Source organism: Meleagris gallopavo, chromosome 30, assembly GCF_905368555.1.
Source record: "Meleagris gallopavo chromosome 30, MGAL_WU_HG_1.1, whole genome shotgun sequence".
Lineage (NCBI taxonomy): Eukaryota > Metazoa > Chordata > Aves > Galliformes > Phasianidae > Meleagris > Meleagris gallopavo.
The window spans coordinates 3,342,020-3,368,797 of record NC_139433.1 but is presented as its reverse complement, the minus strand read 5'-3'; the positions used below and the strand labels follow the sequence as shown (position 1 = coordinate 3,368,797).

The window sequence follows — 26,778 nt, the reverse complement described above, 5'->3', positions numbered from 1 at the left end:
CAAAGCCGGGGGGCGTCCAGGAATGCGATGGTGTCCCCAGGAATGCAGGAGGGTCCCCACGACTCAGAGGGATCGCAGTGCCGGGGGGTCCCTAAGAGTAAGGAATGCCCACAGAGCGGGGGGGGGGGGCGTCCAAGGAACCGGGGGGATCCCCAGTGCCGCGGGGGTCCACGAGTGCAAGGGAACACAGGGGGGTCCCCAGGGTTCCGTTGGGCGGTGCCGATCCCGGGCTGTGCGGGGCAGCCCCGCTCCCTTTGTCAGCCTCGGGGCGGGTGTGCACGGCGCTTTGCACGCGGTGATTGTGGGTGTGCGTGAAACAAAGCGTGGAAGGAGGGGGGGGGGGGGGAGAATAAAAGGCGAGGGGTGCGGGGCGATGAGTGCACAGCGTGGGGGTTCGGGGGTGCGCCGGAGCGTTGTGCGTTGGGGAGGGGGGGCGGGGGGGATGCGTGCAAGAGGTGTGCAACGGCGGCACGTGGAGCAGCACAGGGTGTGCACGTGCGGTGTGCAAGGGGGGAGCTGGGGGGGGCACAGGGGCGCGCGCCCGGCTCCGTGCTGCAGCGCGCGGGGGGGTGCGTGGTGCAGGGGCGGCGCGTGGCGCAGGGGAGGGGGGGTCTCATGAAGGCTGGGGGGGCCGCGCACAGTTCGGAGCGGGGGGGGGAGGTGGTGCAGAGCATTGCGCAGCGCGTGGGCGCTGTGCGTGGGGGGGGGATGCCCGGTGCGGGGGGGTGGGGGTTGCAGGGGGATGCCCGGCGCGAGGGAGGTCCGCGGGAGGGGGGGGGGGGGATGCCCGGTGCCAGCCTTGCGCGGCTGCGCGCACTGCGAGGATCCCGCGGCCACATGACCGTATTTTCCCCTCCGCGGGTTCCCCCCCCCCCCGCAGCGCAGCGCTCGTTACCATGGCAGCAACCATTCCCCCCCCCCTCCTTTCCTGCCCCCTTCACCCCTCCCCGCCAATTCGCTGCGGGGTGGAGGTGGGGGAGGGGATGCAAAAAGGGAGGGGGAATCCCTGAGGGGGGGCGGGGCGGGGAATCCCTCCCCTCTGCGCTCCGCCGCCCCCCCGCTGCGGGAACCCGCTTCAATGCGGGGGGGGGACCGCCGCCCTGCACCGAGGGGGGGTGTGATGGGGGGGGTTCCCCCGTTGTGGCTCTCAGCGCATCCATCTTGCGATCGGAGCGGGGGGGGATTCCCGGTAATCCCGGCTGCAATGGAGATGCCTGAGACGAGGGGGGGTCCCGTCGTTCCCCCCTTTAACCCCACTCCTGCGAGGGGAGCGGTCACCCTATTCCCCCTCCCCCGGCAACAGGGGATCCCTGCAGCAGGAGGGGCGCACCCCCGTTCGCCCCCTCCCCACCCTTCCTCCCCAAACCCGGGTCTCCATCGCACCGCAGTGTTCGGGGGGGGAAGAGGGGGCACTCCGCGACCACAGCCCCGCGCTGCAGAGGAGGAGGAGGAGGAGGAGGAGGAGGAAGGAGGCAGCGCTGCACGGAGCCCCGCAGCGCACACGGCCCCACCGCCGTGCAGGGAGGGGGGGGACAGGGAAGGGGCACCGCCAGCCACCCCCCCACTCTGGGACATGGGGATGTGAGGATGGGGGGTTGGAAGGGGGGGGGGGGGGAAGAAGCGGGGAGGCGGCACTCACGTGTGCGCTGTTCCGCACCGCGGAGAGGCGGAGGAGCGCAAAGCCCCCCCGGGCTGCGGGGAGGGGGCAGACGGAGCGGGGTGTGTGTGTGTGTGTGTGTGTGCGGGGGGGTGGGGGTCTCACCTCGGCTCTGCCGGAACGCAGCGCAGCTTCGGGAGCGGCTTCCAGCGGGAATGGGGCTGGGAAAGCCCCTCCGCCTCGATCCTACGGTGCGTAACCGGCACCGACACGGGGAAACGGGGCCGAACCGGGGGCCGGTGGGGCGCTGGGAAGAACCTCTCTTCCCCCGGACGGCGGTTGCGGCCCCACAAAGGCTGGCGGTGCTGTTTCCTCCGCTTCCCAGCACGGACGAGGGGTGGTGAGGGCTGTGCTGGGGGCCAGAGGGCGGAAGCATCCCCCTCCCCACCCACCCACCCCCAATCCTAGCCTTGAGAGCGCAGCAGGAGCCAGCCAGCCCCCAGCCCCCCGCCCCCCGCCCCGAGCTCTCCCACAAACCAGCAGGAGTTTGGTGTTTTGTTTTGTTTTTCTTGCTTTTTAATTGAATTCAAACACAACAAACTTCTCATAGAAGGGGGGGGTTGGGGGGCACCGCCTGCTCAGTACAGAGAAAGCAGAGCTCAGAGGCCGGTCAGCACCCAGAGGATGGAGCTGCTGCCGTGTGGGGGGCTTAAAAATTACAAAGGAGATGGGAGATGTGAAAGGGAAGGGTGGGGGGGGAAGGGGAACACCGGCTGCTTGCTCCCAGCAAGGTGCAGGATTCGTGCCTCGGTGCTGCCACAGCCATCAAAGGAGCTCAGCGCCTTCTCCTCTGCCTTGCACTGGGTGCCTCACACAGCCTGGGGGGCAGCGAGGCTGTGAGGGGCTCTGGGGTTTCATGGCCCCTTCTGTGGGCTGCAGGGCACGTCCTCGTGCGAGTCTGGGGCGTCAGCAGTTGGAAAAGCAGCAGCTCCCCTTCGTGGGGCGGCTCTCAGGGTGCAGCATCCCCTGGAGCACTTCTGGCCCTGCATGAGGCTCCGAGATCCCCAGGAGAGCCCACCAGGAAAGTCACAGTCTGGCATTCGTGTCCCACGCAGGCAGGGCAGGACCACAGCATGCTGCTCTCTCTCCTGAGCCCCTTTTAGGCAGAATCCAGCTCGCTCTTCCCCACAACACGGCGCTGATGGAGCCCGTGTCCCCATCGGGGTTCATCTGCGGTGCTGGGTGGGAGGAAAGGAACGAGGCCACAGGCAGCACCAGCAATGATCACAGCATGAGATCTCTTCGGGGACACCCCAGTACCAATACCGACAGGAGGATCAGTGCCTTCCTCACGGTGTTCTCAGGATATCTGCAAGAATTCACCTGGCAGAGCAGAGTGCGGCACAAGCATGGCAGAGATGGGGATGAATGTGGGTCAGGTCCAGGTGTAAGCAGCGTGGGACCCCCACCTTATGGGGGGCAGCGGGTGGGCAGCCCACAGTGAGGGCTGGGAAGCACGTTAGTAGCTCTCTGTAAGACACCAACCGAACTCAGAAGCACACAGCAGTGTTAGCGTCCCAGCTGCACAGGGGAGTGAGCACACGGGGACAGCGGGGTGCTGGAGTGGGCTGTGGCCTCGTGCTGGTCTTAAATCCGACAACAGGGAGAGACAGAAGGGGGGAGTGGGGAAGGGAAACAAAGGAGAGGAGGTTCCTCGTGCCTCCCGCTTCACCCGAGCAAAGCCCGTGGCTGCAGCCCGCCGTCCGTGGGGGACGATCAGCTCTAATTCTACTTCTGGCTGTTGTAAGCTTTGTGCCTCTGGTTCATGGGGTTTTCTGGAGACTTCATCCACTCCTTCTTGAGGAGCTGCTTGAGCTGGGACAGGCGCATGTTCGGGTTCTCTTGCTTCAGGCGTGGCAGATTGACCTCTTCAAAAGCCGTGAAGGCGGCTTTCATCCGGCGCTCGGGATGTCGGTCCACATCATTGGCAACGCTGGTGGGAGGGAATTCAGACAGACACGCATCAAAACCAGCTCCCAGCAGGCAGCGCCGCTCGCCGGGCTCTGATCCCCTGTCAGTGTAACCAAGTGAGCACAGAGGAGCTCTGGTGATAAAGCAGAAAACCCCACGACACTTCCCCCTTTCTCACTTTAAACGCTCCACGCAGCGTCAGGGCTCGTTTAAGGCAGCAGAGTTTGCTCTCGCTGCTCAGGCAGTTGCAAGCACGGCGTAAAAAGTTCAGGCAGGTGAGAGGGAACGCCGGGTGTGGGAGAGGGAATGTCTGCACCGATTTCTTGTAAGGAAAGCAAAACCCCAAAGAAGAGCACCGTCACAATAAGGCCAACTACCTGAGGACGGCAATGGCATCCTCGATCGTCCTGGCCTCCACTGTCCCTTCCTCCAGGACCCGTCTGTTGATGTTCTCCTCCAAGGGGACCTCCAAGTGAGTCTTCTCCTTCTCCACTGCACAGGGAAGGGGAAAAAGGAAGAACTGTTAACGTCAAATCCTCGCCGTAACGTCCTCAGGAGAGGCACGGCCTTTTCCAAAGCGCTGATTAAAGTGCAGAGAAAACTCAGCCACAGTCCAAGTCCACAGCCTTGGGAAGTACGAGTGCCCACTTTGCAGCCCTGCTTCTCCATGTTAAGGAGGCAGGAGGTTTCCTTTCCCCCCCACATGAATGCTGGGCAGATACAGCAAAGCTGCCCGCAGCTCCTCCTTTCCAAGCACCTCACCCCCCTCCTGTGCCCCCACAGGCCTTTCTGTGCTCCCACCAACCTGTCTCTGCATTCTCCTTCTGCTGCTGGTCTTTCCTGATGGTCTCCTCAATCTGGGCCCTGGTGACTTTGCCTGGTGTTGCCTGTTTAGGTGACTTCCCCTTCAGCTTGGAGTCCTCCTCTTCCAGCAGGCGCTGCAGCTCCTTCTTGCGCTCCAGCTGCTCCAGCCGCCGCTTCTCCCTCTCCTCCTGGAACAGAGAGTCACCAAACGTCCTTTACAGGAGCAGGACAGCAGCCCTTAGATGGCAACAGGCCTCTCTTCTACAACTAACAGAGCGCTGCTCTCCTCCTGAAAGAGCCACGGGCTGCTCCCCACAGCCCCCAGCAGGACCTGCCCCATCTACAACAGCGCACCAGCAACCTGCAGTCAGCCCAGGAGGAGCACGGGGCAGCAGCCAGGGCTGCTAACAATCACGTTAAGTTCTCCACTTTCATTATAATAAGTGGTTGGAGGTTGAAAGTTCAGCAGTTGTTTTGTAGACAAGTGTGTGGAGAGGCTGCTCGGGTCCTCGGGTCTGGATTGCATTCTTCCACAGAGGCAGGGCAGGGGTGAGGCAGAACCCAGCCAGCAACACGGCTCTTGTGTTGATTTTAAGCACTCCATGGAGTTTAAGAGCCACTTTGCCCTCCAAGGGCCACTGAAGAGCACGTCAAGACCACGCAAAAGGCCCACAGCAGCTTTCAGCACATTGCACCGATTCCTCCCCTCCTCCTCAAGCGTGCAGAGGCTGGAGAAAAACAACAACACCCAAATGCAACAACAAGCACCATCTCTGTGTGGGTCAGGGTCAGGTGCCGCAAAGCATTTTGTATTTAGGTTAGTTACGTGGACGCTTAATTACGGGTGTCATCCATTATTCACAGGGATGGCACAAGAGAGCGACTGAGCATTAGGCAGGAGGGTTTACTCCGAGGCAGCTGCACAGCAGCTCTGCAATCAGCTGTGCTCGGCGCTGTGTCAAAGCTCAGAGCAGGAGGAGGCACGTCACGAGGCTGGAGCTTGAGACTTCACCAGGCAGGGAAAAAAAAAAACAACAAAAAAAGACCCCAACAACCAACATTAAGTCGCTCCACAGCTCAAGAGTTTAAAGAAAAACCCATCACAAGGCAGAATCAAAGCGCTCGGATGCTGAATCAAACCATGCCCTGGGGCTGCTGCATCCCAGACCCGGCGAGGAGCAGACCTTCACCCCAGGCTGAGATGGGGAAGCCTCGCTGGGGCTCTGGCCAAGGATGGGAACGAAGCCATTATGGGCACAAAGCTTTTATTGCAGTTGGCTGCCTGCAGAATCCCGGTCATTAAACACACAGTGCCAATGCCTTGAGGCACAATGCCCTGGCAACCCGACCGTGCAGGATTTCAGAGTGCAAGCTCAGTTATGACACTGGCTTTCCCTACCCGAGTCTTTCTGGGTAGCCTCCTCTTTTTCTAGTAAAGATGGAGCACACAAATGGACCCCCCTGATCGGGGGCTGCTGGCCTGTGCCCAGGCAGGGATTGTGTCATAGGAGGGGAGGACTGTCTGTGTCCCTAAGGGCAAACCTGCAGTGCAGTCTGCAAGAGCTCTGCCTACCTTGCAGCCACTCCATTACATGCAAAGCACAAGCAGGAGAAGCAGAACTGTGACAGGATGTGGCAGCGTGCCCAGGACATCAGCTTGTGCAAGGAAACGTCCCCTGGCTGTGTCCCATCCCAACACAGGTGTGGCTGAGCAGGGCCACCAGGTGCTGGGCTGCAGGACAGGCTGTGGTTTGCATAATCCAGGAGGCAGAGAAGGAGCAGAGACAAGTGCTACCGATCTAAGGGAGGGCAGCAAGATATTTCAGAACAGAAGTGTTATTTATGGTTGGAGGAGCTTGTCTTCTACCCCTGCTTATTACAGAGGAGAGCCATCGTTCGAGGCAGGCAGCCCAGCAGTCACTCACACAGCCCAGCTGGGATGACAGCACAGAAATATGGGGACGACGCTCCACTGCTGTCAGCCCCATCCCAACAAAACTCCCCAAACAGGACACAGCCACCTCGCAAAGGGGAAGCAGGCTGGAGCAGGGCGCAGAGCTCGTCCTGCCGCTCCTCTCCCCCCTCCTGCTGCTGGGAGATGCTGCTCCCTGCTCTGGCATTTGCCATCGAGTTGCTATTTGTGGAAAGCAAACAAGGCAGCACTGCCACTGATTTGTCACAGGCCGTGCAAACTCTGCATGCTCAGGTTTCCCTGGAGGACCTTCCGCTCCTTGGCTCCCGCTGCGCCCGCAGGCGATGCTCCACACGCGATGGACATCTCTGATCCTGAAGCCTTTCCCAGGTTGGGCCAAAGCAAGCTAATCCTATATGAGTCAGCTCAAACGCCCCGATGAGAGGGCAGCTTGCATTTGCGTAAGCGAAACGTACAGCAGAGCTATTAGAAAACTGGAGGAGAAATGAACAGTTTCCTCCCTCAACACTGCTGCACCCCGCGGGGCACCAGGAGGAGCAGTGGGCGAGATTGAAGTGGACAATTCTGCTCACGAGGATTTGCATGTTAAAATGCTGGTTTCCAACCACGAACTGAATTGTCTGAGCAGGGAGAAATTCATCGGCTTTCAGAACAGTTCCCCACCTGCGAGACAGGAGGAGAACGAGGTCCCCACGCACGTGGCTTTGGGAGCAAGCGGTCAATAGAAGCGGCAGTGCTCCCAATCAACCTCTTAGCATGCAGCCCCGAGGAAGGCGGAGAGCCTGCTGCCAGCCTGGCCAAGCTTCTGGCATGGCAGAAAGGCAAAGTGATGCAGAGAAACGACGGAGCTGTAAAGAGAGAGAAGCAAACCCAGCGTGCAGCACGTCCCAAAGCTCTGCAGGCTGCCTGCTGCACGGCAGGGCTTGGAGATGGGGGTCACCCCCTGCCTTCCTCAGGCCCCTCATAAATACTGTAGTGATGCTGGAGCAAAAGGAATTTGGTTCTGGGGTCTGAATGCCAGCACTCGCCATCAGGTGCTCGCTCTGTTCTCTCTCTGCCCTTGTGTTTCTCATTTAAACCAGAGGATTGCAGCTTTGCCACCTTGGCACCACGCAGCCATCCTCCCAGGAGGGACAGCAGTCACTTCACCCGTTTCACATGTCGTCTGAGTAAGACCCAGTGCTCACAGCTGAGTAATTCTGCACTGAATCAGAGACACAGTCACTGCTGGCCCGCAGGACAATGCCAAGGATGCTGGGCGAGCAGGAAGGTGGTGAGGGCTGGGGGGCAGCTGGCAACCAGCAGCAGGGAGCTCAGCAAGCACAGCCCAGCCAGAACACAGCCTGAACAGAAAGAAGGGCTGCATCCCCTGCAGACAGACAGACAGACAGCAGGAGATGGGGAAGGAGATGGGAAGGAGATGGGGAAGGAGATGGGGAAGGAGATGGGGAAGGAGATGGGGAAGGAGATGGGGAAGGAGATGGGGAAGGAGATGGGGAAGGAGATGGGGAAGGAGATGGGGAAGGAGATGGGGAAGGAGATGGGGAAGGAGATGGGGAAGGAGATGGGGAAGGAGATGGGGAAGGAGATGGGGAAGGAGATGGGGAAGGAGATGGGGAAGGAGATGGGGAAGGAGATGGGGAAGGAGATGGGGAAGGAGATGGGAATTCATCTTCTCAGCAGGGACTGCAGCCAGAGAGCAAGGTGCAAGCCCTGCAGGGAGACCTCTGCCCTTGGCAGATCCACCAGCAGCCCTCCTCCCGTAACACCTCGGTGCTTTTAATGCCTTGTCACCCTTCCAAGCCCACCTGCAGCTTTGCTCAGGACACGTCTGCAGCCGTTCCACCAGCAGACGCACTTCAGCTATTTGTGTGGAGAGAAGGAAAGGGGCTGCAATCAGGCAGACTGGGAGCTGTGTGCTCTGAACCGCAGCCGAACTGCGTATGAAGACGGGCAGAGACAGAGAGATACCTGCACATTAATGGGGAAACAGCTCCACGGGGATAAAACCTGTGTCTTTCAGCAGGGAGCATGGAGATTCTGCGCTTTCAGCTGGAGCTCTCCAGGGAGGATGGCAAGCTGTGCCTCGTGCTGCAGTGCCACAGGAGGCACACACACATGGCAGGCTGGTGGCTGAGCTCAGATGTTCCTTCATGCATCACAGAGCCACCAAATGAGTGTCATCCCCTGTCAGCAGGGATCAGCCACGACGGCTGCTCTCAGAGCTGGGTGGTGTTTAAAGAAACCTCAAAACCACCACGCAGAGCCAATGAATCCCCCAGCAAAAATGCACGCTGGGCTCTCATTTACCGCTCAGAGGCCCATCCACGGGGCGAGGAAGGGATGAAAGGAGGTTTGTTCTGCACACGTGTCCTGCTGGGCGACGGCCCAAGGCTTCCAGCCATGCCCACTCTCGACACAGAGCTGCTGTTAACGTGTTACTGCCATCACCCGGAGAGCTGGGGGAAGGCAGGAGGGCTGTGAGAGATGCGGGGACGTGGTTCTGCGTGCTGTAACCGGGAGCAACACACCGACGGTGCGGCAGCAGCCAGCAGGGAGATTTCCATGCCGGCAGCACCAGCAAAACCGGAGCCCCTCTGGCAGGGCAGCTCCCCACCGTGCAGACTCCTGCTGCACTGAGCCAAGGGTTGCAAGGAGGTTCCTGGGCAGGAAATGCACTCAGACAGCATTCTGGTAGAAGTCAGAATGACTTCCCAGCAAGAAGATGCTCCCATTAGGCTGAATTTCTCCAGGATGTCCCAAACCCACGTGACAGGAGAGAATGAGCTCCCGTTGAGTAATCTCCTCTCCCTCTAACAAGTTCTGTGCTTGCAGAGCAGTGCTGAGGGGAAACCACAGTGCTGAGTTCCCCAGAGCCTTGTGCGAGGCTCTGAGCCGGACCCAAATTTTGGAGCTAGCAGCCCAAATGCCCCTGCTGAGGTTCCCATGCCCCCTTCCTGCAGGAGGCTGTTTTGGAAGAGCAGCAAAGTAGGTCACTGCTGGCAAAAAAAAAAACCCTTAAGCAGCGCAATAATAAGACCTTGTTCCAGGAAATAATTAAGCAGCATTACAGGATTGAGCTGGGGAACAGCACGCAGGACTCCAAATTCCAAATGTCAGGACAAATATCAGGGGGGGAAATTCCCAGCCTCGGGGTCACGGGGACACGCTGGCCTCCTGCCTGCCCAAAGTCAGCACATGGAGCTCAGTCAGTGCCAAACAGAGCAGCACAAAATCAGTAACCCCATAAATTCCATTTGTATCTCCAATAGAACCCTTTCTAGGTAGCGAGATTGCAAACAGATTGCTCCAGAAGAGGCAGGTAAGCTGCCATTTAAGAATCACTTCCAGAAAAATCAGCACAATCAGAAGTTTGTCTAATGCTGAGGCAGGATAACACTGCAAACCAAATAACTGCAGATGAGCTCTGATGAACTCCTCTGGTTTTTGAGGCAGATGTGCGCTGAGTGGAATGAGCTGCTAAGAGCAAAGCAGGGAGAATCTTATTTTTGAGAGGTAATTGTGATGTGTGACACACTGAGCTGGGGAGGAAAAAAATAAGGTTGTATTAAACTCTGTTGATTTCTTGAATTTCTTTTTGTAGAAGGAAAAGTTAAGAATGGAATCCAAAGGAGAGAAACGAAAAGCTAAAGATCTGCCTGGTCAAAGAAAAGCAACACAAATAAGAAAATCAAGCAGAGTTCCTGAGCATTTCCTAAACTCCACGGTTCCTATAAGGCAGCTCAGATTCCCTTCCTTCAGGAGGCGGTTCTGCATTCGGTGAACTCCTCAATCACACATCCAACTCACACTCACCCCCACACTCCACTCTTTCAGCTCCCAGAGGAGCTGCTCACATCGGCTGCTCTGCCCCACAGCTGAGTGCAGGGCGACGTGTGCAGAGCCACAGCTTTGTGACAGAGGACAAGAAGTCACCCTTCCTTCAGGAGCAACCTGACAGCCACTCACCTTCCTCTGCTCCTTCCTCATCACGTGTTTGTCGTCATCCTTCCAGTAGGCATCTTCCAGCTCCTGCTGCCTCTTGGCATCGGCTGCTGCCTTTGCCTCAGCCTTCCTTGCGCGGGCAGCAGCCGACTTGGTGTTCTCCCCTTGGAACTTCTTGGGCATCACTCACGGTGCTCTACAGAGAAGAAAACAAGCAAGCAAAGAGCCTCAGAGCCCCGCCAGGCCCTCGGGATCACAGGGATGCAAGCAGGGACGGAGCCCGGACCCAGAGCTTTGTGACCACAGCCCCACAGCTCAGGGGGGACCTCAGGGTGCCGCTCCCACACCTCAGGCGCTGGGAGATCTCCGCTGTGGCAGCAGCCCCCCGGCACCGCCAAGCCCCCCCGCCCAGCAGCGGCCATCCCGGCTCCCCCAGCAGCCCCCGATCCCCGTGCAGAGCCGTGGGGGGTCCCAGCTGCCCGTGGGAGGTCGCGGAGCCGCAGGAGGGGTCGCGCAGCAGCAGCCCCGCCGTCACACGGACGAAAGGCCCCGGGAGGGCGCGGCCCGCGGACACGACGCCAACAAAACGCACCTGAGCGGCCCTCCCCGCTCAGCCACCGCCTTTTGGAATTGAAACCTTAATTTTTAGCGGCAACGAGGGCGGCGGCTCGCGGCGCAGCGCTTCGGGCCGGATCTCATCCCCGCGGGGATCCCGCTCCCCTCCCGAGCTCCCAGCCGCCCCGATCCCGCCCGTCCCGTTCCTACCCGGCTCCGCCGCTCCGCCCGTCGCGCTCTTTGTGCGTCATCACTCCGCGCGGCGCGTCCTGCCGGGTGAGGGGAAGCGACGCCCGCGGCCTCGCAGCGCTCCCGCCGCCATTTTTGTTGAGGGCACGGCACGGTCACGGCTCCGGGAGAAAGGCGGAGGAACGGTGGAGAGAAGGATGCAGCCCGTATCCGTAACCGCATCCTCATCCTCGCTCGCATCTCGGGAAGAGAACCGCGAGAAAGCCGCTCGACTCCCACCGCTCCAGTCACCCTCCTGCCCAGCACAAAGATGGCGGCGCGGTGCCAACACCAAAAGATGGCGGCGGGGGTGTGTGGCGATGTGGGCGTGGCCTATCGGGCGCTGTCACCCAATCGGGGCGGGGCCTAACGGGGTGTGACCCGTTGTTCCCCGGTGGGCGGAGCTGATCGTGGCCACGCCCTCTCCCCGACGCAGCAGGGACCTCCTCATTGTGCCCCCCCAAACACGGACACCCCCCCCCCCCAGTCCCCACTCCCACACAGTGACACACGGACGCCGTGTCCCATGGAGCCCATGCCTCATTTATTGGCCCCTCCCAGAGGGGGGACACCGACACAGCAGGTGGGCAGCGCTGCCCGTACCCTCCCCCGCGTCCCCCTCCGCCCCGTCCCTACACGTGGCTTTCTTGCAGCAGCTGCTCGGTGACCCCGCGGTGCTGGGGGGGGCCTCGTGCCTGCACTCCCAGTCCCAGCAGCACCGGGGGGGCTTCGGGACACGGCCCTCCCTGACGGTCTCTGCAGACCTGCGGAGAGGGAACATGTGAGCAGAAGGTGGGAGGGGTGTTTTGGGTGTGGTGGGGGGGTCTGAGGGCTGTTACCTTGGTGGGACACCCCCCTGAAGGCGCCGTGCCCCCAGCTGGGGACACAGAGGATGTCTGCTTGGTGATGTCCCACCAAAGCACTCCTGGGGGCAGCTGTGCTCGCTTGGTGGGCCCTGCAGGGGGGCAACAGAGGGGTGAGAGGGAGCAGCGTGGGGCAGCCCCCTCTCTCCCCCCCACTCTAAATGTACCCCCGGTGCCCACAGGCTCACCTGCCAGGTAGCTGAGCAGCACCCCTGCCAGCACAGTGGAGAGCGTCCCCAGTGCCCCGTAGTACAGATAGGAGATGGCATAGAAGTCACCCACCATGGGAGGCCTGCGGGGTGTGTGTGGGGGGGTGTTGGTGGTGACATCACAGCCATCAGAAAGGCAGTGTGACGTCACAGTGGACAAAAGAAAGGGCAGTGTGACATCACAACCAGCAAGGACAGCGGTGTGGTGCCCAGAGGACAAGGACAGCACTGTGACGGATGAATAAGGAAACCGGTGTGACGTCACTGTGATCAAAGCAGCACCGCGATGTCACAGCAGTCAGCGACAGCGGCGTGACATCAGAGCGAATAAGGACAGCGTGGTGATGTCACCGGGAGCTGCCCCCAGCCCACCGTACAGAAGCAATGGTGCGTCCCACCCCCATCCCTGCTACCCGTCCCCTCTCACCTTGCAGGCTCTGTGCCGGGGCGCTGGGGGGGCAGTGGTCCCAGCAGCAGTGTGTGGTTGGTGCTGGCAGTGCGGTTGTAGAGTGGGCAGTGGGCTCCAGAGGCAGGCAGGACACCAGCAACGTTGGCAGGGGCCGGGTAGAGGCTGCCACCCACTGCCACCCACAGCGAGAGCGTGAGGCCGACACCCAGACCCCCGAACACGCCCTGGGTGAGCAGTGGGGTCTGCATGGTGCTGGGACCCCCAGCCCCACGCCCCCCGCCCATCCTGCACTCACAGCTGTGTTGCACGCCGGCACGAACATGCCCAGCACGAAGGCTCCCAGCAGAGGGCCGCCGATGACCCCCATGACGGTGAAGGAGCCCTGCAGGGGGACCCTGAGGTGCCTCGAGGGCTCTCCATCCACCAGCCATGCGTGATGGGTGCGGGTGCAGAGCAGGGAGGGGTAGGGGGGGGGGGGGGGACTCACCTGCAGCACACCACCGCCCAGCAGCGAGGCCAGCGCAGCCACCGTGATGCAAGCAATGCCATAGAACAGTGCTGCGGGGACAGAGGGGGTCGGGGGGGGAGGGCTGTGACATGGCACGGCAGCGCTGCACGGCATGGCACGGTGTGCACAGCGTGGCACTGCACAGTGCAGTACAGCACGGCATGGCACAGGGTGGGTTGCACAGGGTGGCGTGGTGCAGCACGTGGTGGCACGTTGTGGCACAGCGTGGCATAGGGCAGGGTGACATCAGGGCCGTGCAGCAGTCCTGTTCTCACTCACACAGCCCCTTGGAGATCAGCATCAGCCTCCTTGGTGACAGCGTGGGCAGCCGGGGCTTCACCAGGTCCTCCACAGTGACGGCTGCCATGGCGTTGATGCTGGTGGAGGCGGTGCTGGGGGAGGACAGCACTCAGCCCTGCACCAAACTGAGGGTGGGGGTGGCACAGAGCCATCCCCTCCTTGGGGACATCGGGGTCCCCAGCGGCCTCACCTCAGGGTCCCGCTGTAGGCACAGGCCAGGAACAGTCCGGGTACCCCAGGGGACGTCTGGAAGATGTCGAGGACCAGGTAGGGCATGTACTGGGGGGCACAGCTGTGTCAGGGGGCAGGCGGGACCCCTGTCCCCATCCTTCTCCCCGTTCCTCCTGGCTACTCTCAACTGAGTGCTCAAGAGGACGGATCCGGTGCAGCCGTACCTGGTCGGGGGCCGAGATGTGGCCAGCCAGAAGGGGGTCACAGTCCTTGTAGAGCACAAACATCACAAGGCCACAGGCCACCGCGCTGGAGACGATGCAGAAGAGCCCCACTTGATTGACCAGCAGCGCTCTGCGGGCACAGGGTGCGATCAAAGCACGGCCCCACCGGGCTCAGCAGGGCTGCAGGGGTTGGGCAGGGGCCATGCAGGGCTGCAGGGGGAGTTCAAGGGTGCAGGAGATGTGCAGGGGCGCAGAGTCTGTGCAGAGGTGCAGGATGCATGGGATGCATGCAGGATGGTGGGCTTCCCAGGGTTCCATGTATCCCACCCCCGCAGTGCAGCCCCTCACCCCCATGCCGGGGGTTTGTGCCTCACATCCTCGCCTCCCTCTCGCTCTTGCAGGCCACGTAGCGCTGGACCTGAGCCTGGTTCACGCCGTACATGGAGAGCCAGACCAGCGTGCCGCCCAGCAGGAAGGTCCAGAAGGTGTAACGGCTCCGTGGGTCGAAGTCAAAGCTGGGGGCAGAGAGCGAGCAGGGGCAGTGCGGGCATTGCAGCACCTGGGGAGGAATGGTGGCGGGGGGGCACACAGGGACTCACTCGCCGAAGTTCACCCTGGAGCCATTGGTGGCGATGGCCAGTGCCCTGGTGGGGCCCCCCACAAGCAGCAGCCCCCGGATGATGACGGCGAGGAACCCGGAGAGCATGACGAAGACCTGGAAGACGTCGGTCCAGATGACAGCCTTCATCCCGCCCTGCGCCAGCGGGAGCACAGTGAGCGCCGGGAAGCCAGAGCCCACAGGCCCCCCCCGGGGACCCCCACCGTGCACTCACTATGGTGGTGTAAAAGGTGCAGATGGCACCAGTGGAGAGCAGGGACGCCCAGATGTCCAAACCGGTCACTGAAGGGGAGATGATGGTGATAAGCGTTGGTGCTCGGGGTAGAGATGAGGGGACAAGGACATGTGGATGCTGTCCCACATGTCCCCCCATACCTTGGTTGAGGATCAGAGCAGGAGCATAGATGACGATCCCTGTGTACAGCGTCTGTGGGGATGGGGTGGGGGGTCAGAGCAGCGCCCGGTGCCCACAGGGGGGGATGTGATGTGCTGGTGCTGCCCAGCGCAGCGTGCGGGCGCTGGAAAAACATTTGGCTCTCCATTCCAAACAGCCATCCCGCAGGGCTGTGTTTGCTTTGGAGCCACGGAAAAAGCACGTGCATGGGAACAAGGGGGCTCTTAGGGGCTGAGCACAGCCCCATCCCCACATCCCTCCCCAGGGACTCACCGTAGCCATCACGTACTGCAGCGTCCCGCAGAGCCGCACACTCCGTCCGAACCGCCGCTCCAGGTACTGCGGACAGAGAGGGAGTGTGCAGGTTTGGGTGGGAGAATCCCATCCCCTGCCTGCAGTGCATCCCCCGTGCCCACCTCATAGGTGCTGGTGAGCCCCAGGCGGTAGAAGACGGGCAAGAAGAGGTATGCAGTGAGCAGCGTGTTGAGCAGCTGCCCCAGGCACATCCAGAGGAACTTGGAGCCGTAGCGGTACGCCTCAGCTGGCACCCCCAGCACCTGGATGGCTGACATGAAGCTGGCCGACAGCGAAAGCCCCACTGGCACTGCCGCCATGCGCCGGCCGCCCATGAAGAAGTCCTCTGAGGTCTTCTGGCCTCCCTTGGACAGCCCGTGGAACAGCCCGATGCCGGTGGAGATGAGCAGCATCAGCCCGAACACGCCGTAATCCCAGAGGCTGAAGGTGAGGGGCTCCGGTGCCCGCACCTCCAGGCTGCCTGGCGGTGCCAGCATGGTGGTGGTGTGGGGACGGCCCCCCCGGCACACAGGGACAAGGACCTGCGGGTGGGACAGGGCACGGGGGTCCCGGTGCGTCCAGGGGCAGCGGCACTGCAGCAAGACAGAGCACGGGGTGGTTATCGAGGTGCAAGGTGCAGATGAGTGAGCATGGAGAGGAGCATCACCACATCGCCAGCCCTGCACTCATCCCGGTGGAAGGGTGCAAAGAAGCAGCCCCAGGGAGCACCCCAAATACCACAGACACCCCAAATACCTCCCGATCCTGGCACACAGAGCTGCCCAGTCCCGCCGCGGAGCAAAGCAGCCGAAGGACACGGCCGGGACGCAGTAATCCCCCAAACCCAGCACAAACACGGAGCGCTGAGCACCACTTATCTCCCGCCGACGACAAAACAAACCCAACCGAAACCTTTACCCAGCAAAAGCACCTCCTTTGCGAGCTGCTCCCCCAGGGGCTGGCAGGGATCCGGCCGCGACCTCGGCGGGCGCAAAGTGCCAGAGGGGCTGGGAGGAGGCAGGGTATGGCGTGGGGAGGGACGCAGAGCGGCGTGGGGCCGCGGCGATAACCCCTTCCCTGCCGCCCACCCGTGCAGGGTCCAAGGCCTGAGGGCAAGGATGGGGCCGTGGCTCTTCCCCTCAGGGTGCAGTGACAAGAGGGCCAGCCCTGCTTCCTCGTTCCCAGGTATAAGAGGTGCTTTGTTCCACCCGGGACACGTTGGTCCCCATGCTTGAAAAGTAGGGCTGCAACCCAGGAAGAGCTGCAACGTGGGGACTGTCCCCTCTGCAGAAGGATGTGCTGTCCCCACGGGGCGCATCCATGCCCTCCGGCATGTTGCACGGTACCTCGTCCCCAGGGTACGGCCGCAGTGATGGTGCATGGTGGCCTTGTCCCCATGGAGCAGCACCGCATCCCTGCCTCTCTGCTGCCTTCGCCTCTTTGAGAAGCAAAAAGGAGGAAAAAGCTGCTGCCCTCCCACCCCCCCACCCACCGGGCCACGCAGCTTTGGGACGGGTGCATGGGGCTCCCAAAGGGACCCAAAGGGGGTGGGCAGTTCCCAGCGGTCCTGGGGGGCTGTGAGCAGCGTGGGGGAAACATGGGCTGCATGGGGCAGCATAGGGCTGGGGACAGGGTGGGACAGGGTGGGACACGGGGCAGTGCCCACCGCTGCTGTGCCCACAGCACCGACTGGGAGCGGGGGGATGCCCAGAGCAGGGGCTGCCTTCTGCCCCTGGGGTGGCTCCTTAGGGACCCCTGCCCCGTGCCCCCTCCCTCGTCAGGAAGTTCGCTTTGCTCAGAGACGCTGTGGGCAGGAAGGAAGTCACCATGGGGACTTTTTGACACTCGCAGCCACCTACGCAGCCTGAAAAGTTGCAGCCCCACCCAGGACAGAACACACAGCACCAGCAAGGCCCCCGGGACAGCACAGGTACTGTGGGACATGGGGGGTTTTGTGGGCTCCAGCCGACCCTCCTGCCCAGGGATGGAGCCGTGTGCTCTCCAGGCCAGGTGTGATGCAGGGCACAAGCGTGTCTGTGAGCTGGCTGCTGCAGAGCACCCAAAAACAGCGGCGTGCCTCAGGTTCCCCATCTGCAAAATGAACACAGGGCAGCGGGTGGTGGGTCCGAGCCCCGGAGACACCGTGGGGTTTTACTCCACGGAAAGGAGGGTCCCGTTTCCCGTGGGTCTCAGAGGATGGGGCGCTGTGCTTGGGGACGCACCAGGGGGGGACACAGGGAGCACACTGAGCACTGCTGTCCTTGCAGCGCCCGCCATGGCCCCGCTGGGTGAGGAGACGCCGCTGATCGGCGAGCGCTCCTGCAGTCTGTCCTCCTCGGAGCCCGGCACACTGCAGGTGTACCTCTACCACCAGGCACCCCATGACCCCCCCGACTCCACCGCCATCCTCACCTTCACCTTTGGCGAGTACACGGCCGAGGAGCTGTGTGTGCACGCTGCCAAGGCCTGCGGTGAGCACCATCCCCCAGCTGTGCACCCATCCGGCGTGGTCACAGCCACGAGGACGGCGCTGTCCCTCTGCCACCAGGCGTGCTGCCCATCTGCCATCCTCTCTTCGCGTTGGCCACGGAAGATCTCAGCTGCTGGTACCCCCCCAACCACCTCTTCACAGTGGAGGATGCCCGCAGCCAGGTGGTGGTGTATAGGATCAGGTGGGGACTCTCTGATGGCTGATAGGGGCTGTGCGGCACGGGACGTGGCACTGAGCCCAGCCAACCCTGCCCCAACAGGTTCTTCTTCCCCAACTGGTGTGGGCTGGGCCAGGTGCATCGCTTCCAGCTGCCCAGCGACCGCCCCAGCCCCGTGCTGGATTACCCTGTCATCGATTACCTGTTTGCCCAGGTGAGCCGTGCATCCCTGCCCCAGACATGGGCACGGAGCTGGGGGCTGGCCATGCACGATGGGGTAGGGGGGATGCAAGGTTCCTGCCTCAGCCTCATGCATGGAGCCGGGCTCCGGAGATGCATTGCTGGCACACAACCAGGGCTTGCAGCGAGCAGGGGGCTTTGCCCCCACCCCAAGCTGCGTCTCTGTCCCCAGTCTCGCAGTGACTTCATTGCGGGGCGCATGGAGCTGGCACTGAGCCTGGCAGGGCAGGAGGAGTGCCTGAGCTTGGCGGTGCTGGACATGCTGCGCATCGCCAAGGAGAAGTGGCAGAGCCCCGAGCAGGTCTTCAGCTGCATCAGGTGAGCGGGGACCTCACCTGGGGGGCAGGGGGCACTTATCTCCCTCCTGCCTCATCTCCTGCCCCCTCCCACAGCTACAAGTCCTGCATCCCGGAGCCGCTGCGATGTCAGATCCAACAGCACAGCTTCCTCACCCGCAAGCGCATCCGCCGCCGCGTCGCTCAGTCCCTGCGCAGGATGGGGGGCTGCAGGGCAGATGGGCGCTGCCTGAAGCTTAAATACCTGCTGGACCTGGAACGGCTGCGGCGTTGCTGGGCTGAGGAGAGCTTCCATGCACGCGGCCCCGACGCCGACATCACCATCCACGTGTCTGCAGACAGCGGGGTCTCCTGGAGCTGCGGCGGATCTGAGGTGCGGAAACCCCAACCGGAGGGTGAGGATGGGGTGGTCCAGCCATAGTACAGGTGGGGGGGGGTCTGAGTGTGGATGAGTGGAGAGGTGGGGGTCGTGGTGGGGGTACACACGTAGGGCAGCCCCCGGTGTCCCTGCAGAGCCACCAGCACTTCTGTGACTTCCCCGACATCGCCGACGTCAGCATCAAGCAGGCGAGCCGTGATGGTGGCCCCGTGGAGAACCGCATCGTCACCCTCACCAAGACAGACAACAGGGTTCTGGTGAGCTGGGGGGGGACCTGGGGGGTCCAGGGGGGTCATAGCATGCTGGGGGCTCACCTTGCTCTCACCCAGGAGGTGGAGTTCCCCACGCTGCGGGAAGCGCTCTCCTTCGTGGCCCTGGTGGATGGCTACTACCGCCTGACTGCAGATGCCCACCACTACTTCTGCAAGGAGGTGGCCCCCCCTCGGCTGCTTGAAGACATAGAGAACCAATGCCATGGGCCCATCAGGTGTGTGCCCCATCCCCCCAGGCTATGGGTTCAAAGCGGAAGGGAACTATTGAGAGGGGACCCCCATCCACTCACCCAAGAGGGGATGCTGTAGTGCCCCGGGGGGATGCTGTAGTGCCCACCGTGCTTGGGGAGCACTGGGATGCACCGTGGGGTGTCCCTGCGATATCCCCCTTCCCACCCCCAGCTGTGCTGTTGCAGCTCTGAGTTTGCTGTGCGTAAACTGAAGGCGGCGGGGGCCCAGCCAGGGCTGTTCGTGCTGCGCCGCAGCCCCCAGGACTTCGACAGCTTTCTGCTGACCGTGTGCACCGAGGTGGGGCCCAGTGCCACACAGACCCCCCCCCCCCCACGTCCTCTCCACGTGGCGCAGAACCCAGCACAGGGTGCTGAGCTCACTCTCTCCCCACAGACACGCTCCGGGCAGGACTTCAAACGCTGCCTGATCCGCAGGGATGAGGATGGCAGCTTCTGGCTGACAGGGCTGGCACGGCGCTTCTGCAGCCTGCAGGAGCTGCTGGGCACCTATGGGCGCTGCGGGCTGCAGGCTGAGGGTGCTTACCTACGCCTGGACACGTGCTGCCCACCTCTGCCCCGAGGTGACACTGCTGTAGGGGCATGATGAGGGGCAGGGATTTGTGGGGTGGGGGGAGAAGGGGGGCTGTGAAATGAGGTGCGTTGTTGTAAAACGCACTGTGTGATGTCACAGAGCGGGTTTTCTGGCACTGCACGCTGTGTGATGTTCACAGTGCAGGCATTGTGATGTCACAGTGCAGGCTTTGTGTCATCGTAGTGCAGGCACTGTGACGTCAAAGAACAAGCATTGTGACGTCACAGTGCAGCATTGTGACATCACAGAGCGGACGTTATGACGTCACAGCCACCCCTCGCATCCCCCCCTCCTCCAGAGAAATCCAACCTGCTGATCGTGCGCAGCGGCTGCCCACGGCCCCCCAACTCTCCCCCAGCCCCGCGCCGCAGCCCCAGCCAGATGACATTCCACAAGATCGACCCTGAGAGCCTCATACGGGTACAGCAGGATGGGGTGGGGGGGGCTGGGGGTCAGGGGGGACCCTCCCCACCCAACATCCCATCCCATGGCAGGGCGAGAGCCTGGGGCAGGGTTCCTTCACCCACATCTACAAGGGCGTCAAGCGGGACCAGAAGGATGACGAGTTCTACCAGACCCCGGTGGTGCTCAAGGTGATGGACAGCAGCCACCGCAACTGCTCCGAGGTGAGCTGGGGGGGCCCCTAAGCACCAACCCGCCAGCATCCTGCCTCCCTCTGACCCATCTCCCCCTCAGTCCTTCCTGGAGGCCGCCAGCATCATGAGCCAGCTGTCCCACAAGCACCTGGTGCTGCTGCACGGCGTCAGCCTCGGCAAGGACAGTGAGTGTCCCTTGTCTCCAACCCCTGTGCCCCGCTGCCACCCGCTGTGTACACACATGGGACCGGCCCGCTCCCCCTGCCCGCAGGCATCATGGTGCAGGAGTACATCAGGCACGGGCCCCTGGATCTCTACCTGAAAAAGAACCACAGCGAGGGCAAGGTGACGACCAGCTGGAAGCTGCAGGTGGCCAAGCAGCTGGCATATGCGCTCAACTACTTGGTAAGTGGATGGCCAAAGTCCCCCTGCCCTATGATGTGCCCCACTCCCACGCAGCTCTATCCCCACAGCTTCTTGCATCTGTATTCCCATAGCCCCCAACCACCCGTGTCCCATGCATCCCTGTCCCCGTGGCTCCCACCCATCCCTGTCCCACATCTCCAAGCGCTGCTGTCCTTTTGCTCCCGCTGATCCCCCACACCTCAGTCCCGTGGCCCCCCAGCCCCGCAGCAGGGATGAGCACCAAGGTTCCACCCAGCCAGTGCCATGCTCAGGGTCCCTGTCCCCTCCCAGGAGGACAAGAAAATCACCCACGGCAACGTTTCTGCTAAGAAGGTGCTGCTGACCCGGGAGGGGGACGTGGCCAGCGGCAGCCCCCCCTTCATCAAACTCAACGACCCTGGAGTCAGCATCACCGTCCTGGCCAAGGAGTGTAAGTGCTGCGTGGGCCCTGGGGAGCTGTGTGCCCCCCCTTGGTGGTGCTGAGCAGGGCCATCCCTTCTCTCCAGTGCTGGTGGAGCGCATCCCTTGGGTGGCCCCCGAGTGCCTGAGTGACCCCCAGAGCTTGGCGCTGCCAGCCGACAAGTGGAGCTTTGGGGCGACCCTGTGGGAGATCTTCAGTGGGGGCAACATGCCTGTCAGCCTGCTGGAGCCGCAGAAGGTGGGGTTGTCCCTTCCCCCCCATCACCTGCCCCTGTGACCCCACCTGATGTGACCCCATTCCACTGCGACTCCATCCTATGGCACCCACTGTGCTCAGCTGCCTGCTGCCAGTCCTGCTGCAGGGCCCCCCAATGGCTCTGGTGACCCCAGAATGCAGTCACACTGCACAAGGGGTGTGGATGGGGATGGGGATGGGGATGGAATGGAATGGAATGGAATGGAATGGAATGGAATGGAATGGAATGGAATGGGGATGAGGTGATGATGGGATGGGATGGGATGGGATGGGATGGGATGGGATGGAATGGGATGGGATGGGATGGGATGGGGTGGGGTGGGGGTGAGGATGGGGGTGGGGGTGGGGATGGGGATGGGGATGGGGATGGGGATGGGGATGGGATGGGATGGGATGGGATGGAATGGAATGGAATGGAATGGAATGGAATGGAATGGAATGGAATGGAATGGGGGCAGGGATGAGGTGATGATGGAATGGGATGGAATGGAATGGGATGGGATGGGATTGGGATGGGGATGGGAATGTGGTAGGGATGGGATGGAATGGAATGGAATGGAATGGAATGGAATGGAATGGGAATGGAGATGAGGTGATGATGGAATGGGATGGTATGGAATGGGATGGGATGGGATGGGATGGGATGGGATGGGATGGGATGGGGATGGGGATGGGGATGGGGATGGGGATGGGGATGGGGATGGGGGTGGGGATGGGGGTGGGATGGGGATGGGGATGGGGATGGGGATGGGGGTGGGATGGGTGCCCACAGCCCAGGTGGTGGCAGGGACAGGCAGACCCCACACCGTGCCCATCCCATCCTCGAGTGATGCCCGGCGTTGGCACAACTCTGGGCCTCGAACTCCTTCCTCCCTCTCTCCCAGAAGCTGCAGTTCTACAGGAGCCGCCTGCAGCTGCCCGCCCCGCGCTGGAGCGAGCTGGCTGCGCTCATCGCGCACTGCATGCACTACGCTCCCAGCAGGCGGCCCTGCTTCCGTGCCATCATCCGCGACATCAACAGCCTCATTTCCTCCGGTGGGCGCTGCGGGTGTGGGGATGGGCACGGGGATGGGCACCGGACCCCCACCTCACCACCTGTCCCCCGCCCGCAGACTATGAGCTGCTCTCAGAGCTGTCACCCACCGATGTGACGCTGCGGGAGAGTTTCTGGGGCTACGAACACGTGGCAGCGGGGCACAGCCCTGCGCTGTTCGAGGAGCGGCACCTCAAGTACATCTCCCTGCTGGGCAAGGTGAGACCCTCTTAGCGATGCCCTTTCTGTGGGGTACCCACGGCCTCATCCACACCTTGATGTCTCAGGGATGGCAAAGCGCTGGGGGGGTCCGGGGAGCTGAGTGCCCACCCAGCTCTGCCTCCTCAGGGCAACTTTGGGAGCGTGGAGCTGTGCCGCTACGACCCGCTGGGTGACAGCACGGGTGAGCTGGTGGCGGTGAAGAAACTGCAGCAGGACTCGGCCAAAGAGCTGCAGGACTTTGAGAGGGAGATCGAAATCCTGCACTCGCTGCAGCACGACTTCATCGTCAAATACCGGGGCGTTTGCTACAGCCGTGGTGAGTGCAGGGTGGTATGGAGGGGGGGTGGATCAGCACATGGGGTGCGGGCAGGGAGGGGTCTGCATGCACCCTGCTGCATCAACCTGCAAATTGCTTGCTCTCTGCCCGTGTGCTGCAGGGCGCCGGGGGCTGCGGTTGGTGATGGAGTACCTGCCTGATGGCTGCCTGCGGGACTACCTGCAGAAGAACCAGCACCGCCTGGAGCACCGCACGCTGCTGCTCTACGCCTGGCAGATCTGCAAGGTGGGACCGAGGGGATCCCATTCTCCCATGGAGGGCTTGAGGTGGGGATGCAGTGATGGCACGGTGCCTGTTCCAAGCAGGGCATGGAGTACCTGGGAGCCCAGCGCTGCGTGCACCGCGACCTGGCCAGCAGGAACATCCTGGTGGAGAGTGAGACCCATGTGAAGATCGGTGACTTCGGGCTGGCCAAGCTGCTGCCACAGGACAAGGACTACTATGTGGTGCAGGAGCCTGGGCAGAGCCCTGTGTTCTGGTGAGGTCCCACGGTGCTGGGTTGGGGGGCACAGTGGGACCCTGTGCTCAGAGCTCCCACCTCCAGGTACGCACCCGAGTCGCTGGCTGACAACGTCTTCTCCCGAGCATCCGACGTGTGGAGCTTTGGGGTGCTGCTCTACGAGCTCTTCACCTACAGCAATAAGAGCAGGAGCCCCTCGGAGGTGAGGCCCCCACCCCACCATGCCCCCCCCCTGTACTACCGCACCCTGTGCTCACCGCAATCCCACAGGAGTTCCTGCGCATGATGGGCCCTGAGAAACCAGCACAGATCATCTGCCATTTGCTGGAGCTGCTGAAGAACTCCCGGCGGCTCCCGGTGCCCCCAGGCTGCCCCATGGAGGTGAGATCCTCCCCTCCAGCACAGCGGGGTCCCAGCCCTCCCCGTGCCCCCAACGACCCCATTCTATCCACAGGTGTATGCGGCGATGCTGAGCTGCTGGGCATTCGCCCCCACTGCCAGACCCACCTTCAGCGAGCTGGCAGTCAGAGTTGAGGCACTGAGGGACGGCCGTGGCACCACCCGTGGGTAGGGGGTGCCTGGACCCCCCGCTCTGCAGCCCCCAGACCCTCCAGCACGAGGGCATGACAGACAGACCGACGAACACAGCAATGCTTGAATGCGTTTTAACTGCTGTGGTTGTGCTGCTGTGGCTCCCCTCTCATTCCCCCCTTTTGTAACCAGGATTTCAAGTAAATGGTGGTGGAATTTGGCAGCTGGAGTGAAGTGAGGGGAATGCATGGTGGGAGGGATGGGGCGGTTGGGCATGAGGAAATCAGTTGTGTACTAATATCCTCCCTGAGGAAATGCAGCAGCGAGCTCAGCCCTGCTACGAGCCACCGGAGACCCCTGGGGACATCCCTGTAGGAGGGCAGCCTGGGGGCAGCAAGGGCTGGGGAGGGGCTGGGGTGTCCCATCTCATGTGTGGTTGAGGACGGAGAGGGGACCTCAGGTCTCTGCCCACCCGGAGTGGATGAGCAGACATGGGGGACAAGGGGTGGGTGGACCCTGAGCTCCCACTCCCCACTGAGCCCCTCTGCACCGTGGGATGGCAGCAGGCACAGAGCCCTCATCTCCAGACTGCATTCCTTTATTGCACCAAGAGGAGCACCTAGTCACAAGATTGACAGTTTTGGGGCAGAGCCGGGCAGAACATCTGCAGTAAAGCCACAGGCTGGAGCTGAGGCTCAGCACCCCACCAAGCTCAGCCCCACAGCAGCATCCCACAACCCCTCGAGCAGCAGCAGTGACACTGTCCCTCCTGGTCCATCCTAGAAGATGCGCACCTTCCTCCCGCAGCGCAGCTGGGGCTCACGGACAGCCTGCCACATCATGGCCATCTCGTAGGGCGCAAAGCGGTGCACCATCAGCAGCTCCCGGTAGTAACAGGGGTCCAGCGGGTCAGAATAGTGGGGCACGTTGATCCCCCAGGGCCGGATGCCATCGTGGGAGATGGGTGCCAGCCCGGCTCTCTCCAAGCACATCCCCACGTAGACGTCATCGATGGGGAAGAGCGCGACGTGCTGCGCCGCGCGATGGATGGCGCGCGCGGTGAAGGCAGACATGAGCACCCCTCCTCCGCTGCAGTACGGCGGGTACAGCTCTGATGGCATCAGCTGTGTCGGCACAAAGTACTTGCTGGCTGGATCACGGATGGGCCCCGTGTTAGTCAACACCTGCCCAGCCAGCAAGTGCTGCTCACTCGGGACATCCCGCGTAAAGGACACCACGTTGTCCGTGTTGACAAAGACATCATCGTCTCCATTGAAGACGAAGCGCGCTCCGGGGCAGCGCTCCTGCAGCCAGGTGTGAAACAGCAGCAGCTTCAGCGTCAGGTTGAAGAAAGTGTCCCTGAAGTCCCACTGCAGCACGTCGTGGTGCTCGCGCTGCTCGTGCCACAGCAGCCGGTTCAGTTTGGTCACGTCCCGCTCATCGGGGGCCACCCCCAGCAGGAACAGCCGTCGGATCTGCGCCCCGTCCAAAGTTCTCTGCTGACCCCACGTCTTCCGGATCGCCTCGCGCCGCTCGTAGTTGGCCGGGGAGGATTTGATGGCCAGGAGGAGGAAGATGTTGGAGGAGGCTGCGGGACCCCCGCATTTGCCGGGGACGTCGAGGAGCTGCGGGAAGGCACGGCAGTGCTGGTAGAGCATGAAGTCCTGGGATTGCTTGGGCAGTTTGGCAAAGCCAGAGATGTTCTGAACTGAAGCATTGGCAACGCACGGGGTGATGCTGGGCAGAGCCGGGAGGGGGCTGGGGGCAGCAATGGAGGTGGGTGCGGGGCTGGGGGCTGCGTGAGGCCACGAGGACGAGGTGGGGGACAGCAGGTAGCACAGCCCCAGGGTCCCCATCGTGAGCAAAGCCCACTTCCGCAGTGCGCAACGCCACAGGGAGCGGGTCTGCAAGACAGGGAGCACAGCTGGGGTTGCATGTCCCACATTTATGGGATCACGCTGCACCGTGTGCTGATGGCGACGGCGGAGGCTGAAGGCATCACCACCTCACAGCACACGTGGGGCCACCTGGGCAGGGTCTCCAGGTGTCCCACAGCCACCCCGGGAGCATCACTCACAATTACGCCTGGATGCAGAGGTGCCCACGTTCCATCCCCCTCTCTGCTACGCTCAACTTCCTCCCTTTCTTTGTTGCAACCTTTTGATCCCAAGTCCACTTCCGCCTCCTTTCTGAGAACTCCGGGAGAGGTGCAGGCAGCCAGTCCTGCCCAGCAGCTGCTGCTCCACACAGAGCAAATAGCCCAAGGCGCAGCAGGGCCACGCCAGCAGCGAGTGGGATGGGGCACCCATTGGAGCACCCTCAGCCGGAGGGAGTGGGCGGTTCTGGATGCACGAAGCCCACCAACAGGTGATGTGAGCAGCCCCCACCCCATAAAGATGGAGCCCAAGGGCAGGGGACCCCACTCAGCATGAGGACCCCCTGCAGCATGGGGAATCCTATGGGGTAGGGGATCCTACGGGGACCCACCGCCTCCCCCACCTCCCCCCAGCCCAGCAAAACGGGATGCACCCAGCCCCGTCCCAGAGCCCACCCCGCAGCACGTAAAGTCCTGAGCCCCCCCAGCCCCACAGAGCCATTCCCACAGAGCCCCCCACTACCTTCCCACAGAGCCATACCAGAGACATCCTCGTGCGTCACCGGGACAGGATTGGCAATCCCCTCCCCACACCTGGTGCCACCCATCTGCCCATCCCAGAGCACGTGGGGCAGCAGCACCCATGGGTGCGAGAAGTGTCACACCTCAGCCTTGGCTCCTCCCTCCCCCCGGCCCCAGAGTCCCCCCAGGAGCAGAGTTCAGCAGCTGAGCCTGTTACCAG

At 62.3% G+C, this 26,778-nt stretch overlaps 4 protein-coding genes across 17 annotated transcripts; 1 reads left to right on the top strand and 3 right to left on the bottom strand.

Moving 5' to 3' along the window:
- Positions 1-2,143: 2,143 nt before the first annotated feature.
- Positions 2,144-11,171, bottom strand: CCDC124 (coiled-coil domain containing 124). Of its 2 annotated transcripts, none has more exons than XM_010726408.4 (5): positions 11,016-11,171; positions 10,275-10,446; positions 4,374-4,560; positions 3,946-4,060; positions 2,144-3,590 (listed from the first exon to the last, which is right to left on the bottom strand). In XM_010726408.4, the coding sequence occupies exons 2-5, from the start codon at positions 10,431-10,433 to the stop codon at positions 3,386-3,388; spliced, it is 666 nt and encodes a 221-aa protein (XP_010724710.2). In that variant the 5' UTR covers positions 10,434-10,446; positions 11,016-11,171; the 3' UTR covers positions 2,144-3,385. The 2 variants fall into 2 exon arrangements, with proteins under 2 accessions (XP_010724710.2, XP_085067843.1); XM_085211717.1 differs by lacking the exon at positions 11,016-11,171 and adding an exon at positions 10,843-11,009.
- A 393-nt stretch (positions 11,172-11,564) lies between these two features.
- Positions 11,565-17,578, bottom strand: SLC5A5 (solute carrier family 5 member 5). Of its 12 annotated transcripts, none has more exons than XM_085211627.1 (17): positions 17,437-17,578; positions 15,956-17,115; positions 15,147-15,617; positions 15,004-15,069; positions 14,712-14,763; positions 14,551-14,618; positions 14,317-14,471; positions 14,092-14,232; positions 13,718-13,847; positions 13,513-13,601; positions 13,302-13,414; positions 13,002-13,072; positions 12,810-12,896; positions 12,533-12,686; positions 12,085-12,188; positions 11,873-11,988; positions 11,565-11,797 (listed from the first exon to the last, which is right to left on the bottom strand). In XM_085211627.1, the coding sequence occupies exons 2-17, from the start codon at positions 16,640-16,642 to the stop codon at positions 11,578-11,580; spliced, it is 2,724 nt and encodes a 907-aa protein (XP_085067753.1). In that variant the 5' UTR covers positions 16,643-17,115; positions 17,437-17,578; the 3' UTR covers positions 11,565-11,577. The 12 variants fall into 12 exon arrangements, 11 of the variants coding, with proteins under 11 accessions (XP_085067753.1, XP_085067756.1, XP_085067762.1 ...); XM_085211630.1 differs by having other exon boundaries at positions 14,317-14,432; XM_085211632.1 differs by having other exon boundaries at positions 11,626-11,797; positions 12,810-12,909.
- On the top strand, positions 16,822-24,161 carry JAK3 (Janus kinase 3). Its single transcript, XM_085211620.1, has 24 exons — positions 16,822-16,954; positions 17,292-17,495; positions 17,573-17,696; positions 17,775-17,886; positions 18,085-18,230; positions 18,305-18,581; positions 18,722-18,844; positions 18,917-19,074; positions 19,276-19,387; positions 19,484-19,670; positions 19,980-20,101; positions 20,176-20,307; positions 20,378-20,462; positions 20,549-20,682; positions 20,974-21,112; positions 21,189-21,340; positions 22,243-22,393; positions 22,471-22,610; positions 22,740-22,929; positions 23,051-23,175; positions 23,256-23,428; positions 23,495-23,612; positions 23,681-23,791; positions 23,865-24,161. The coding sequence occupies exons 2-24, from the start codon at positions 17,300-17,302 to the stop codon at positions 23,979-23,981; spliced, it is 3,324 nt and encodes a 1,107-aa protein (XP_085067746.1). The 5' UTR covers positions 16,822-16,954; positions 17,292-17,299; the 3' UTR covers positions 23,982-24,161.
- Positions 24,162-24,523: 362 nt separating this feature from the next.
- On the bottom strand, positions 24,524-26,753 carry B3GNT3 (UDP-GlcNAc:betaGal beta-1,3-N-acetylglucosaminyltransferase 3). 2 transcript variants are annotated; one of them, XM_085211640.1, is made up of 2 exons: positions 26,560-26,753; positions 24,524-25,845 (listed from the first exon to the last, which is right to left on the bottom strand). In XM_085211640.1, exons 1-2 carry the CDS (start codon positions 26,584-26,586, stop codon positions 24,721-24,723), a joined length of 1,152 nt encoding a protein of 383 aa, XP_085067766.1. In that variant the 5' UTR covers positions 26,587-26,753; the 3' UTR covers positions 24,524-24,720. The 2 variants fall into 2 exon arrangements, with proteins under 2 accessions (XP_085067766.1, XP_085067767.1); XM_085211641.1 differs by having other exon boundaries at positions 26,578-26,724.
- Positions 26,754-26,778: the final 25 nt, after the last annotated feature.